Genomic DNA, 15,137 nt, shown 5'->3' on the forward strand with positions numbered 1-15,137 from the left:
ATATATGAATGTACGAAAGTCGAGAATTTAATTTATTTTAATACACATTTTTATGATCTTGTCATTATAAAAACGACTAAACTCGCATACCAACCATTTCATGCATAATTATTGATAATGTCTTGAGAAAACGACGGTTATTATTTTTCTACGAATTGATAAATTCCAACCACTCAAAATCTAATATCTCTATATGCCGACGTTCATTCAATATATAATATATAACGTATAGTATATTACTATATACATTATATCCGCTGTGTCACTAGGCCTCCTCCCCCCCGGGCTTTTGGCGAGGGTATTCTGTGGGAAGCTAGTACAATAATTAGTAGTACATATAATATCAATAAATACATATATTATCTCATATTTTTTTAAAACATTGCATCGTGGCTTTAATAATTTGCATAAAGCATAAACGATATACTCGTAGTATAAACTATATCAATATTATTATAAAATGTTAATCATTCATCATACAAATTAGTGAATTTTTGTGTCCCTCCAATCTCCATTATTCATAGTCGTAGGCGGTGTATGGTAGTAGTATTTCATTATTTCATCACTACCTAGTATCAGCAATCACTTAAACATTTTTTACAAATCCATTAAATTTGAACGCACATTTTTTGCAGTCAAATAAATCAAAAGCCCTATAGTATATAGAAAGGCAGTTCTTAAACTTTTGAAGTACGTGAGCCCTTTCCAAACTTTCTTCTTTCGAATAACCTTTATTTTTTTTTTTTACAATAAATCTCATGTTATATAATAACCTATAATAACTGTCATATACTACATTATTATAAATCACATAAGAAGGTATTTTAGAACATAAAACAATCAGTTATTTTTATTATAGGTACATAGTTTTACATAGAAATTTAATACTTCGTTTTTATTTATTTTATTAATTAATGTCAAGGATGGTGTTAAATTTCATTACTCCAAACATCAGTTTTTGAAAATCGGGCTCAATACTCCAAAACTTTAAACGTAATTCATAGTTTGGTTTCTATTTTTTTATATATGGATACTGGGTATAGCAGAGAAGACTTTTTCATATAAATATGTTGTGGGGAATGGAATTACAATTTTCAAAATTTTATTTGTTAGCGCTTCGAACCTCTGCATCATGAGTATCGTGGATCACAGTTAAAAATCCATTGGTATAGACACTATTATAGTGCACAACCCTAGATATACCATAATATGATAATACGAATTATATACGATAGGTATGTACCTAGGTACATAAGAAATATGATGGTCGCGAAAATCGGAATTTTTTGTATTTTGTTATTTATATAATATTAGGTGTTTTGAATCTTAATTATTTCCAGCTACGTAATTACTATAATTTATAATTATATACGTATTATATAGGTACATCTTATAGAGCGACCAGTTGCACCGTCAGTAAGCATATCGCATATAAAATTATAAATACTATGCCGGTCGAGGAGAATTGCATCGAGGTGTACGTCAACCTCATATATAGACGCACACACACAAATACACGAACACACGCTCGCGCTGGGTTATCGATCGGGGGCGCGCGCGTGCTACTGAGACGGCGGATACTAGTACCTAGGTACTACACAACCCGCGACAGCGTGTTCGGGCGTGTTTGTGTGTTTTTTTCTCTATAAAACAAAACTTGAGCAAGACGCTCCATAATAATACGAAAAAACAATCATAACAAGTACTACGACGAAAACGGCCGGTATATATATATATTATAGGTGCGTCCCAGCTCGATATATCGTGTTTGTAAAAATATAATACGCTATAAGTACTTAAATTCATAATACTCGTGTCGTTATAATAATAAAAATATATTATAAATAATAAAATCTGCAAATAATGTCTAAATAATACCACACAACCGTCATCCACATCCGCCGTGTCGTTATTCGCGCGTGCTTGTCACAGAGAGAGAGAGAAGAGATAGAGAGGATTACTGCTGTAATCGAGAGATTGTCGTACGTAAGACGCCCGTGGAAAACCTATCGACCATGAATTGGGCACGAAATTGTTTTCCCATCCGATCGCAACCACAGCGAGGGTTGCCTGTTGGCGCTGTGTGCGGCTAGCGGATATCGTGTCGGTTGTAGCAGCCGGTCGAACGCGATGAGTCACCGTCGCACCGGAAGCGGCCGCGGACCCGCGAATACGAATGCGGTGGACTGCACGGCTGAATAATTGATGGACGAGGAAATGGAGAAGCCAAGTGAGTTAAATGATATTAATTCGACGGGGCGATTCGGTGTAATATATATGCATTTGTATAGGTAGTATGTATAAAATATGGTGTGTGTACAGCAATGTGATTAATAATAAAATATTATAATAAAGAATTCATAAGGACAGTAAAAGAAAAATTGGATAAATACATTTACAAGTGGTCAATTTTTTTAAAATTATAAGTATCTAAATGTAGTTTATTAATAAGATTAGTCTGCAGAGCAAGTCGAAGTAGATACGTACCACATGTATTATACGTATTAAATTGTTGACAACCGATCGGAAATTGACCTTATAACCAAGTTTTTACGCATATACCTATTAGAAAGTCATACCTAGATAGGTACATTATAAATTATAATGTACAATATTACCTAAGTACATTGTATATACTGCAGTGCAGTATATAAACACTGTACACATTAAACACGTTGCACATGCCTTATCGATTGATATCAGTAGTAGGCATATACCTACAGCATGTATATCATATATAAAACTATACAGGTTGTATCTTATATTTTTATTATATACTTATATACTCAATCATGATGCTAACATCACAACCAGTTTGTCATAAAAAAACAAACTTAACGCCTTTTTCGCCAAGTCGGAAGTGCGAATATCATACATGCCTCGTCTGATAATTCTAGTTTTGTCGATATTGATTACGAAATGCATTATATTTAATGAAAAAAATAAAAAAAACCAATATTTTCTACTTCATAGATCTCAGTGGTGTAAATGTTAGTTTTGATATTTTCATCACAGTATAGTGATCAATAAACACAATGGGTCATCAGACATCTTGCTCTATTCTGACTCTATTCCCCCTCAAAATAGAACGTGTGAAATAAAAAATCAATAAAAACGTAACTATATATTATATGATGGCGCCATGGCGGATGGACCACGAAAACTTTTAGCTTTTGCTTGACACTATATAAAATGTATTTAGTTATATCGATATATATATTAATTAGTCACTGCGTCTATACTCTGTATACTGTATTTCTGAACATGTTAAGGGGGTTCTAAACGAATAAATTTTTCATACATTTAGACCAATAAGCTAGCGAAAATAAATATGCTTCTAGTAGTCCAATTTTAATTTTGAAAAAAATTTTGAACTTGTTAGCTTCTTTTCTATGTTTTGTAGGAAATACTTTTTTATTTTTTGTCTTGTTAGCACATTAAAGTACATGTTAATTTTGAGAAATTAAGTAAGTTATTTAGAACAGTACTATGTAAATTATCCAAAATATTCAAAATCTATTTTCCTCCCCTTAAATAAGAGCCTCCTTAAATTAAAATAAAATATTATTCATTTTATGACTTTATGAGGTTTACGTTTACGTGTGTAGTACTGTATAATAGTAATATAAAATATTAAAATTAGGGAAGTCGCTCTGTTGTGTTGTAGGAATCAGTACTTCATCATTGAGTAGGCCAGGGCATACTGCTTGATGTGTTAAATGTAAATTATTGTATAGGTACGATGAGAAGCATCAATATCAAAAATCGTTTGAATGGATGTGAGTATGTGACATCATTTGTAATTGAAATAGTTATAAAAAATAATTTAATTAAAATTAAAAATATTCTTTATATTTTACAATAAAAACTGATGCTGTGTGACAAGAAAGTATTTGTTTTAACAGTAAATTCACGTCTGAAATTATCCTTATCTTAGGTCCTATTTATGTGGTCCAACATATTCTAACCAATGAGATAACTGGCATAATTTGTCCCATCTAATTATGAAAAATTCTATATCAATATACTGCAATTCTTGGAATCAATACATCTTTTACTAACATACCGGATGTCACCGTAAATTGACTGAGCAATATTTTTTTTATTTCTGTTATGTTGTATATTCTAAAATAATATATGATGCAATATGTGTCAGCGCCATATTTATGTAATTTTTTATAGAATTATTAGATTAGGATTATCTATTATTTTATTCTATACACACGTATGCGTAAAAATCATATATTATGTATATAGTGTATATAATGCTTGGTAAAATATAACGAAATACACTACTCAGCGTACGTTTAAAAGGATATTTTACTATATATTGCTATTGATAATTTATTTTTCTATTAGTAGTAATACAGGTTGAACTAATTTTTGCCAAAAATAAAACGCATAAAGGCTGTATGATAGAGCATTATATATAATCATTTTTATCATACAAAAATTTCAAATGTATAAAAATATCAAACAAAGTTTTAAACATTTTTGAAAACAATATTGTAGTGTATAGGAAATTCTCACAAAAATATTTGGTGAAGAATTTAAGTTTCAACAATTCTTAATTTTTGAACTACAGCAAAAAAATCTTGTTCTGTGTAAACCTTCCTGTTTTTACTATTATTTTGAATAGTACTAGCATTGATATTTTAATATTATAAAATCAATGGTCCTAGAAATTTTTACTTTAGATCCTTCAAAAAATTAACTAAATCCAACTTGCTGCCAGATACCACCCTTAAGTTGAAGATTAAAACACTTTTAATGTTATAAAAGCGATAACACAGGCATAAAAAATACATACACATCATTGTAAATTAATAAATTATTATAGCACCACTCAAAATCTAAATAAAAATATATTATAAACCATTAAATTTATTGTTCTGCTCAGAATCTAGCTACCTAACTATAGTTGGTAAATTATTTCTTGTTTAATTGGTCAAATTTGTTTAGTCCAATAAAGATATGGTACATGCAGATTTAGTTTGAAATACAATTGAAATATTTTCATTGCAATTTGCGTACTTATTTAATAGTCTCACAAAATCTATTTAATATATCTCACATTTTCACCTATATATATAACTAGCAATAAGTGTGAATTAAAAGTAAATTATTTTAACGTAGGTATTATAAAACTATTTAAGACAAAATAAAAACTAAATTTGTATATATGTGGATTTTTATGGTTTAATATGTAAGTACTAGTATCATATTATAAAATAAATATTTTATAAATATTATAATATATATTCTACAAAGCTTTACAGTTTCTTCTTATAATTAATTATATAGTTAAAGAATTAAGTTAAATAATGAAAAAAAAAACAATTAATATTAAATATTAAAGGAACATTATATGAATTTAGCTTAATTATTTACAATTTATAGGAAATCAATGCTTCCTAAAAGTAGAAAGTATAATAATACTTATAAGGTGTTATATTGATTAAAACTACTTTCGCAAAATATAAAACACTACTTATTAAAACTATATTATTATAGTTAAAATGAACCACCAAAAGTGAAACAACATAAGCCACAAAATTTTAAAAATTGAGATATGACGTAGAATGTGTTATTTATAGATATAGATTTATCATGTGTGAACATTTAAAAAAATATATTTAATTTTAAGATGGTGGGGCCAAATAATAACCAATAAAATTAGTTTATTGTAGTAGTCTATTATCTTATTTTCTGTCCTATTATTAAAAAAAAAAAATAATAATAATAATAATATTTTAATAATATTATTTGTAGGTGTTTATATTGTGTACCAACTACTAACACGGCATCTACCAACAACCACCCACCCACCCAAACAGCCATGAGACCCGGGCTCATAGAGCCTTTGTCACGCCACCACTGAATTTAGGACTGACTACGACTATTTGAGAATAAATATAAATTCAGTAGGAACCTATAGTAATTCAGCTGCGTATTTACACCACGTTATATAGAAACAATGTGAGTCCAAGAACTTAACATGCAACTTCCCCAAGTCAAAATGTAGTTTTTTTTAATTGCAGTGTATCTCATCGAGTTATTTCCATTAAACCTCTCGGTATATTCACCATAATAAATGGTAACATAAAAAGTTTTTTTTATTATTTTCATCGAATTACCTTTTATTGACTTGCGTCGTTTCTCAAATAGGTGATTCAAATAATACTCATTTAATTTTGAAAGTAATAAGTAATAAAATTATGAGTCTCTTTTTTTATTATTACATCAATAATGTTTGATTCAACGTATCCTTTTTCTGTCTGCGTTTTTGTGGTTTGGTAACAAATTTAAAAACGGATTGAGTTTTTATGGTAATTTGCCAATTTAAAATTTTTTTAAGAGGCGAGAAACTAAGAAACGCCACATTTAAAACAGTGCCAACAATTTTCGCTACTATAAAAAATACAATGCCAAGGGTTAACTACGTATATAGTTCATGTTCTTTCCATAACAAAATCTAAACACATATAAAAGACTTGGAATTCAAGGGCACACCTATGATTTTTTTTGGAGGAAGGAGAGTGCTCCTTAGAAACTTTTAATCATATCAGTTATGTTTAACATTAATTTTTAATTTATGTACAAATAAATTCTCATAACACAAAATATAAGAATTTATAAGTATTAACTAAATAGGTACCTGTAAAACAATTTCAGACTTTAACATTTAATTATTGACAGTTTTAATATGATTAAAAAAAAAAAACAATAAATCTTAGAATAGGTAATTAAAACATTTAATTATGTAAATTGTAAATATTTTAAAATGAAACACTAAATTTTAAATATTTTAAGATTTTTATTTAATGATGTTTCAGATTTTTATTAAAGTAAAAATTTCTTTGCAATATTATCAATTATAATAATTAATAATAATGTTCTTACTTTCATAGGTGCATTATTGTTAAATCATTTTTGTAATCTCAAATACATTTTTTAATGTATATAATAATAAATTGAATATTGGTAATAAATAATAATAATAATATTAAAGGCTATTCTTTTTCAATACAAAATTATAATGTAAATAATTAAGTGAATGAAAAGAATTATAAAAACGAATTATGATAGCTTAAAAGAAAATATAACCCATTAGATAAAAATAACTCGATAAATTATATTAAAAGATAATGATTATTAATTAGTAATTAATTAATAAATAAAAATTGCGTTTACTTTACCTAAAATTTAGTAAAAATTGTTTGAATAAGTAAATTAAATTATAATTTTTTTTTCGAATATTATAAATTATGTATAATGAAAATGTGAAACTTAAATGTCTACCATATGTTAACATAATAGAAAATATAAAAATAATTATATGGTATTGTGCCAGATGTTGGATTATTTTTATCCATATTATTTTTCATTTGGCGCGAAATATGAGCGGGAAAATGTAGAAATAAAACATAATATTAATATTTTATATATAATTATTATATTATGATTTTTTACGAATGTAAATATTTAGATAATTATGATCTTCATTGGTTCGTTATTATTATACTTATTGGTATACTAACATACAATATAGATTATAACACTTATAAGTTATAACTTATTATTTATAAATTATAACAATATTAAATATGAATTAATAGGTATGTAAATATTATTCGACAATATTATTACTCCATTATAAATTTATATTGACGACCAAAGAATTCTTCTTAATAATATAAAGTATTGCATCAAGGCCGTTTTTGGGGGGGTTAACCCCCCCTCCCACCCTGAAATTAATTTCCCGTTACGGCCTTGATTGTCATAAATATTGTTGTAAATTACTGATTAACTTAAACCCTATATTTAAGCTACACTGCGGGTACTTAACGATCACAATTTATTGTCAATTGATATCTGATTCATATTGTCGAAGATTTTTATTATTTACCATTTTTCCATGATAATAGGTGTAATTAATTAAGAAATTATAAAAATGAAATCAATAAATATACATCTTGATTTTTAAACACGTTTTACGTATCAAATATATTTTATTATATGATAATCGTTAATTTAAAAAAATATAAGTATGTAATAAACGACGTAATATACCAAAAATAAGTTCATCAAATTATTAACTAAGCTGCTAAAAGTCTATATTTTTGAATAATATTCATTACTCAGTACCTACCGGCTACCTAGTTAAATTATATATTTTTTTGTACGTCTTATAGCATACAAATTTCTACATAATGTGTATACCAACAATCTAAATTCTAATATATAAATATTATGTAAATTATAATGTATTGATAATTTGTCTGTATGAAAAATTCAAAAAGATTATAAATTCATGTATATTAGGTTTTTTCTTTGTAACTACGATTAATAGTATTGTGCATTTCTATTTGGATACAAAATAATAGCATGCATGCCGTTATAAAAAACCAATCACCAATGATAAAAACGACAATATTGCGTATTGTTTCAATTTTCAATTCTACTCTGCTATTTTTGGACCCACCCTGCGTAGTCAATAGATAATAGACACTAATGTCAAATAATAAATTTCTACTTTCAAATTACTTCCGTTAGATCAATCTTGGTTGATTAACATTTTTCCCTTAATAGCCTATTATGTAACAAAAAAAAAAAAAAATAATAATAATAATAATAAAGAAAACGTGAACTCGTTTTTATATTATTATCTTCATACACAATAAACATTTTTCATATCCATTGTAATCAATCAATTTTATTACGTATAAGTAAATAAATAAAGTTAAAAAATATATTCATGATTATGCTTATAATATGTAGAAGTGTTCTAAAATATCTATACTCTTAATCTAAAACGATTTAAACGATTTAGACTAGAAAACATGAATTGTATCTGAAATATGAATAAATGGATTAAATACGTAATCTGATATCTGTATGACTGTATATATGTATAATAATTATTATTATTTTTGAATTACAAATAATTAGTCAAATGAGAGATTGACACGGAATTTCAAACGGTAATCTTCCGAACCCACATTTCCAACAATAGGTAGGTATTACGTAATATTATAATAGTTGCACTCTTGTCTCTTAATTAATATTCATATTTTATATTTTCATTATTTCAAATATAAAATGTTTGAAGTTTTTTTTCACAATGCAAAGTTAAATGTAGGAACATTTTACTAAGATTTCTGACATTATTTTAATGTTTGATGTGTGAACAATAGAATAAAACGTATCCGACTCATACGTTTATTTTAAGCTTCTATCCGACCTGCACTACAGCTGTGTAATACATTCTATACCATGGATATATTTTGTCATTTTGAGATAGGCGTGCCTTATATTAAACACAGTAGGTACGTCAGTACACAAATACTATGCGCTATAGCTTATAATTTATAATATGCTTATTTGCCTGTAGTGGCTGTTGCCTGTTTCGAAAAAGAGGGAGAGAATGAAGATGGTAGCCATTCTTTTTAGCTTTTCTTATAATAGCTATACAATATCCGTACTTATTTACTAATACTTATTTTTTAGTTGATGTATATATTATAAACAAATATAACTAATTTAAGGAATTGAAGATCTCTTTTCGTAACCACCTCCCTACACCCACACCTCATTTGAAAATCATTACCAGTTTTAGACGTTCTGATGACTGAAGAAAATAATATCATTTTAATTATTTCAATAAATAATAATATAGAAAAAATCAAAGGCGGCGACCGTTTAATAAATAAATGACAACATAAATATAAAAAATAATATACCTAGATATAATAGAATAATTACTAAATACATCAAATGCATTGTGAATATTGAATGATTTGTAATATACTAATATTATAATTAATAATAAATACTAATCTAAGAGGTACTATACTATATATTATTATTATAGTATTGGCCAATGAAAAAAGTTTTCCCGTATAGTCTCATCTGTATCTAGCGTACCAACAGTGTTCTTATTTTTTAATTGTGTTATCAAATTTACTTTTTGTACTATAAAAAAGTAATATGTATTGTAAATATTTCTTTTAAGTGGAAAAAAATAATAATAATAAAATTAAAATAATCATTTTTAAACGACTCGATCCCCATGCAGCGCGCGCGATGAACGCACCACACTCACACGTCTATTAATACAACAACCAATGAGCTGTTCCGTTCGCGGTCCTGCCGACACATCTGCCTTGGCATCCGACCATCTCGGCACAATATATGACAATAAGTCGTCCCGCGCCGTCTCGTCGTCTCGTACCTACTACGTTCTCCAGTGACATTTCGTTTGTTTTTCGATTTTTGATCTCTCTTTTGTTCGCGGCGAACACAACAATTATTATTATCGTCGCATTGAGCCAATATGCCAATATTATAATAAGTAATAACGCATAATACACGTATAGTATGAAAAATAATTATATTATTAACCGTATCCGATGTGTAAAGTTATAATTTATTATAATACGTGTTATATCCGGTGTTAAATATTATAGTTTAGTAATATTCAGCCGCGTTTTTATCGAACTGATTTGTATTTAGTTTTTTTTCACTTGTTCTCATTACGCGTAAGCATATTATTTACATTATACATTGAAACAGTGTCCGCGCTTGTTATTAAAATTTTGTCGTTATCGATAGCGAATAAGTGCGCCTCTTTATACGCCCCACTGCGTAATAATAATATATATATGCCATCCGGACATCGACGTCATCGATCATATTTTATTATTATTTCACAGATAAAACAATATAATATATTTATGAAATAATTGCATTTTTTTTTAAAGTTTTATGTATCGGATATCAGAATATGTGTATATAGAAACAATAGACGCAGTAAAAGGAACAGAAATATTATGGCGTTACGCGATATTTACGAATAAAAAAAAAATATTGGTTTAGTTTTTCGTTTTTATTTAGTGCCACGTAATAAAACTGGCTCGAGTTATTAGTGCCGTTGAATTTTGGCGGGCACCGGTTCGGATTATGATAATTTTCGGTTTGTATTACATCGTGAAAAGAGCGATTTACTTGTCGTCGAAGAAAATATTCAACGGCGGCGATCATAAACGTAAAAAGTCAAAACGAAAAAACAAACAGAAAATGAAAGGTATAAATGAATTTATTTTTAATAAAACAATTACAAATTTATAAAGAAATATAGAATACAAAGTATAATATAAAAAAATGAGATAATTGTAATTAACTACTTAATATGAAATAACTTTATTTCAAATTAATATTTATTTATTCTTTAAAATACATTTTATTGTTATTAATTATTATAGTAAATGTTATTTTTAATATTAACTATAGAACAAAAATTATTACATATATTATAGTATTAAAGTTAGTTTATTAATTATTAATATATGTACTATGTACATTGAACAGTTCTTTCTAATACACTCTGTAGATAATAATTCATACGCGTATAATACAACTACGGGTAAATAATTAATTAAATAGTATACAGAGTGCGTCTCGCACATAGACACATAGTGTCATAGTCACGTCATGTTGAATTTACAAATCCTGGTGTGACTCCAGGACGTGTTTAAGGGAGTTAGTTGAAGATTATCCCAGGTGGCCTTTTTTGATGATGACATTTTTATATGGACATAACTGCATTTATAATTATTATAATGTTAGATATATAAATACAAATATTATAAAATACACAGATAGTATAGTCGTATACGACTGAACAATTATTATTTAACCTTACTATTATGACCCTAGATTATTCTCTAATCATTATAGAAATAAATATTTACCACATAATTTATGATACATACATGTATTGAACATTTAATTTATTTGTATTTTATTATTTCTATATTTTCTAATTATGAATTGATCCATATTTTTGCCATCACTTAATAGTGTTAATCGGCAAATATCTGTTTATATATTTTTCTTTGATAATTTTAATTTTTTAATTTCATAAGTGGTTTGAAATTAATTCTTGCTTTCAAAAAGTGCGCTTATACCGAAAAATATAGTGATAGTAAACTATATAATATACAAGCGGTATATAACTATAGACCATACGGTAGGTTAGGTAAGTGTGCCGCCGTGTATCGGGCTGCAAATATATAGGTAGTACCAAGGTGGATATATATATATAAATATATATATATATATCCACCTTGGGTAGTACACAACGTTCACTCTCGATTGGTTTTTATTTAATATAATACAACTTAATTATTAGTCGAATACACAGATACAGATGTAAACAATTCATAACGATAATTTACTGATTTCAGTGTTACAATTCCCGTAGGTATGTACCACGGTATACTCGTATAGTACTATATAGTATCTATACCAAATTATACTGTCGGCGTTGGCAATTATTATGGTTTTAACGATAACAATATAAATAATGTTTAGGTATTGCGGTTACTGGTTATTGTAAATATGTGTCTTTTTAAATGAATCCAATGATCCAATAACAATACTATTTTTATACAAATTATACGTAAATACAAAAAATCACTGTATATTTTATGCAGCATTTAATATAAAGTGATTTTAAGTACACACGAAGTGTTTTTATTTGATTAGATTAAACAAAAATATTAATAAATTCTATTTTCTATGATATATTATAATATCTCCTAAAATTTGACAATATATAACGACATAACGTGAATATTTCATCAAGGTTTAACTTTAATTTTAGTATTTTACAAACCTAAATGGCTATACATATATAATAGAATATAATAATATACATGTTATAATTTTATAAACTTATAAGTTATATCTGGACATTGGTTATACGTTAGTACGTTAGCTCAATAATAAAAAACGACTATAGTTTATGCAATGATACTTTATATTTATAAATTATTTCAAACTTCTTCATACGCAACACGCAACTACTTTACAAAGATTTAATTTGGATTTTACAATTATACCTAGGTATTAATAAAATATTCTAAATAATGCACAATGTCAGCTGAAGAAGTGTATGTGTATACTGTAAGGAACCTTACTTATGTATAGCTGACATCTGACCTGATATTAAATTAATAAATGTCTTACCTATTGCCACACTATTTTGGCTTGTAAGTTGTAATTATTGAGAAGCCCATTTCATCGGACCAGATATTAAGAGACTAGCAAATAAACTAACAAGTCTCGCTCAGTGGCACTACATAAGTACATACCGCACTCGTAGAAGACGGCACGAAAACGGTTTCATCCAGAATCGTTCAAAAACAGACGGCACATCACGAGATAAGAAAAAGACTAGAAAGTGTTGACCGTATTTTTCTATAAAGCTAACTAACCGTCGAAGGAAAATGTCGCTCGCGAGTACTCCGTAAATATTATGGAACGTGGTCGCCAAATATGGTGGTCGGGGCGTTATATAGTTACTGAGGTTGAGGTGTGACAGACTTTATATGGCTACCGCGGTCCAGACTATCGCTATATAGCCACATTGTTTATATATATACGTAGCATATACTGTGTTCCTAATGTTTATATTATACCGCAAGTCATGCAGAATATAATAATATAATCAGATTGTATAAGTACCTATAGGAGGAAATTCGAAAGCAGTTAACATTAGAAACGTTTGATAACGAAGAAATTCGAACTGTCTGTTTGCTATAAATAGTGAAGTAAAAAAATTGCAAATATCGTATAACCTATAATTCAACGTTTAATCTATTTGGTTCCAATAACCAAAACCATGGTCGATTCTGGTTATACTTTCGCCGCCATGATCAGTGGATTAAGCCGAGTTTAATACAGTCACGTTGTCCGTCGTGTCGTGTTCCTTGTATCGTATTCAGATAGGCCGTTGTAACCATGATATTATTCGCTAACCATAATAAACTGTAAGTTGGACTGAGCTAAACTTTTGGACATGACACGACAGACGACTTATAGCTATGGATCCGGCTTTCACGATTTTCTTTATTATCGCGGAGGACCATTAGAATAACTCTTTTATGTCTTATACCACTTCAGCAGTTAGCTAGTATTCCACACCTTTCGTTTACGAATTTCAACTTTATCATTAGAGTTTCAAACATTAATGACATTTGTATTTTAAAACTTAATTGCTATTGAATTTCCTCTAGGTAAAGTATTATTAACATTTTGTTACTAGCTATGTTATTAAATACTCGAAATGCGACACGGCATTGGTATAGTGAAATCCACGACTACTTACAAATGGGTATTTTCCATGTGTTAACGGGGTCAATCACAATATTTTTTTGCGTTCGTCACGTCATCTGATTTTCGTTCAAATTATTTTCGCGCCACCATTCACAAGTACGTAAGTCATAAAGAGTTGTGCAGAACGGTGACATATCGGCAACTCGAATCTTGAACGAGTTTACTTATTGTGAGATCTTCACTTCCGGTATAACGAAACGCGTCTCCTGTTTCCCAAAGATAGCAAGATGAGGGTGGTGTCAAGTTATGAGTTTATAATGTAAGTAAGAATACATCAGTTACCTATTATACTGGCTATACTCATTATTCACGGGTTAGTTATACTAGGAAACCCCTACGACCGTTATTTGGAATTATTTGTAGTTACACAAAATTCTGCGAATACCTATAAGGTCATAATGACATAATGGTTTGTAAACTATAAGTAAAATATAGATGCTGTGATATTGTGATCAACAAATTTTGAAATTACGTGTCTTTAGAGTTTATAGGCTTTATAAAAGATACCTACCAAACTATATTTAAAAATTCCAAGTTAAAATTTGTAGTCATAAAAACTAGTTAAACATTATTGAATTTATTTTTCCTGTATATTTTAGAACATGAATAATTTGTAATACAAATAGTAGGTCGTATTGATGTGACAATAACAATTAATATTGCGGCACAACAATTCTGAATACGTCTGTTTGTAATACGCGCTGTATATATCATAGGTATGTTCATTGTTCGTTATTCATATTAAATTTATGTAATCTAGATGACCGATACATTAGAAATAATTGCAGTGAGGAGACAATTATATCTATATTCATTGGAGAATCTTACGTCTTATTAAAATTATTGTGGTAGGGGAAAATTGTTTTACAATGATTGTTGTTGAAAGACGACCCTTTAAATATATTAAAAAAAAATAAAAAAGACGAATATGAATTACGTATATAAAATATAATTTA

At 28.0% G+C, this 15,137-nt stretch overlaps 1 protein-coding gene across 2 annotated transcripts in view; it reads left to right on the forward strand.

Moving 5' to 3' along the window:
* The first annotated feature begins 1,590 nt into the window (after nt 1-1,590).
* The window catches only part of LOC132931996 (uncharacterized), a 37,107-nt gene continuing 23,560 nt past the window's right edge, over nt 1,591-15,137 (forward strand). Inside the window, exon 1 of one of the 2 annotated variants that reach the window (XM_060998157.1) lies at nt 1,591-2,230. In XM_060998157.1, the coding sequence (XP_060854140.1) occupies nt 2,206-2,230 (25 nt within the window). In that variant the 5' untranslated portion in view covers nt 1,591-2,205. Of the gene's footprint in view, nt 2,231-10,189; nt 11,087-15,137 lie in introns of those variants that run through there. The other variant, XM_060998156.1, reaches the window with a different exon arrangement.

Source organism: Rhopalosiphum padi, chromosome 1 (genome assembly GCF_020882245.1).
Source record: "Rhopalosiphum padi isolate XX-2018 chromosome 1, ASM2088224v1, whole genome shotgun sequence".
Classification (NCBI taxonomy): domain Eukaryota; kingdom Metazoa; phylum Arthropoda; class Insecta; order Hemiptera; family Aphididae; genus Rhopalosiphum; species Rhopalosiphum padi.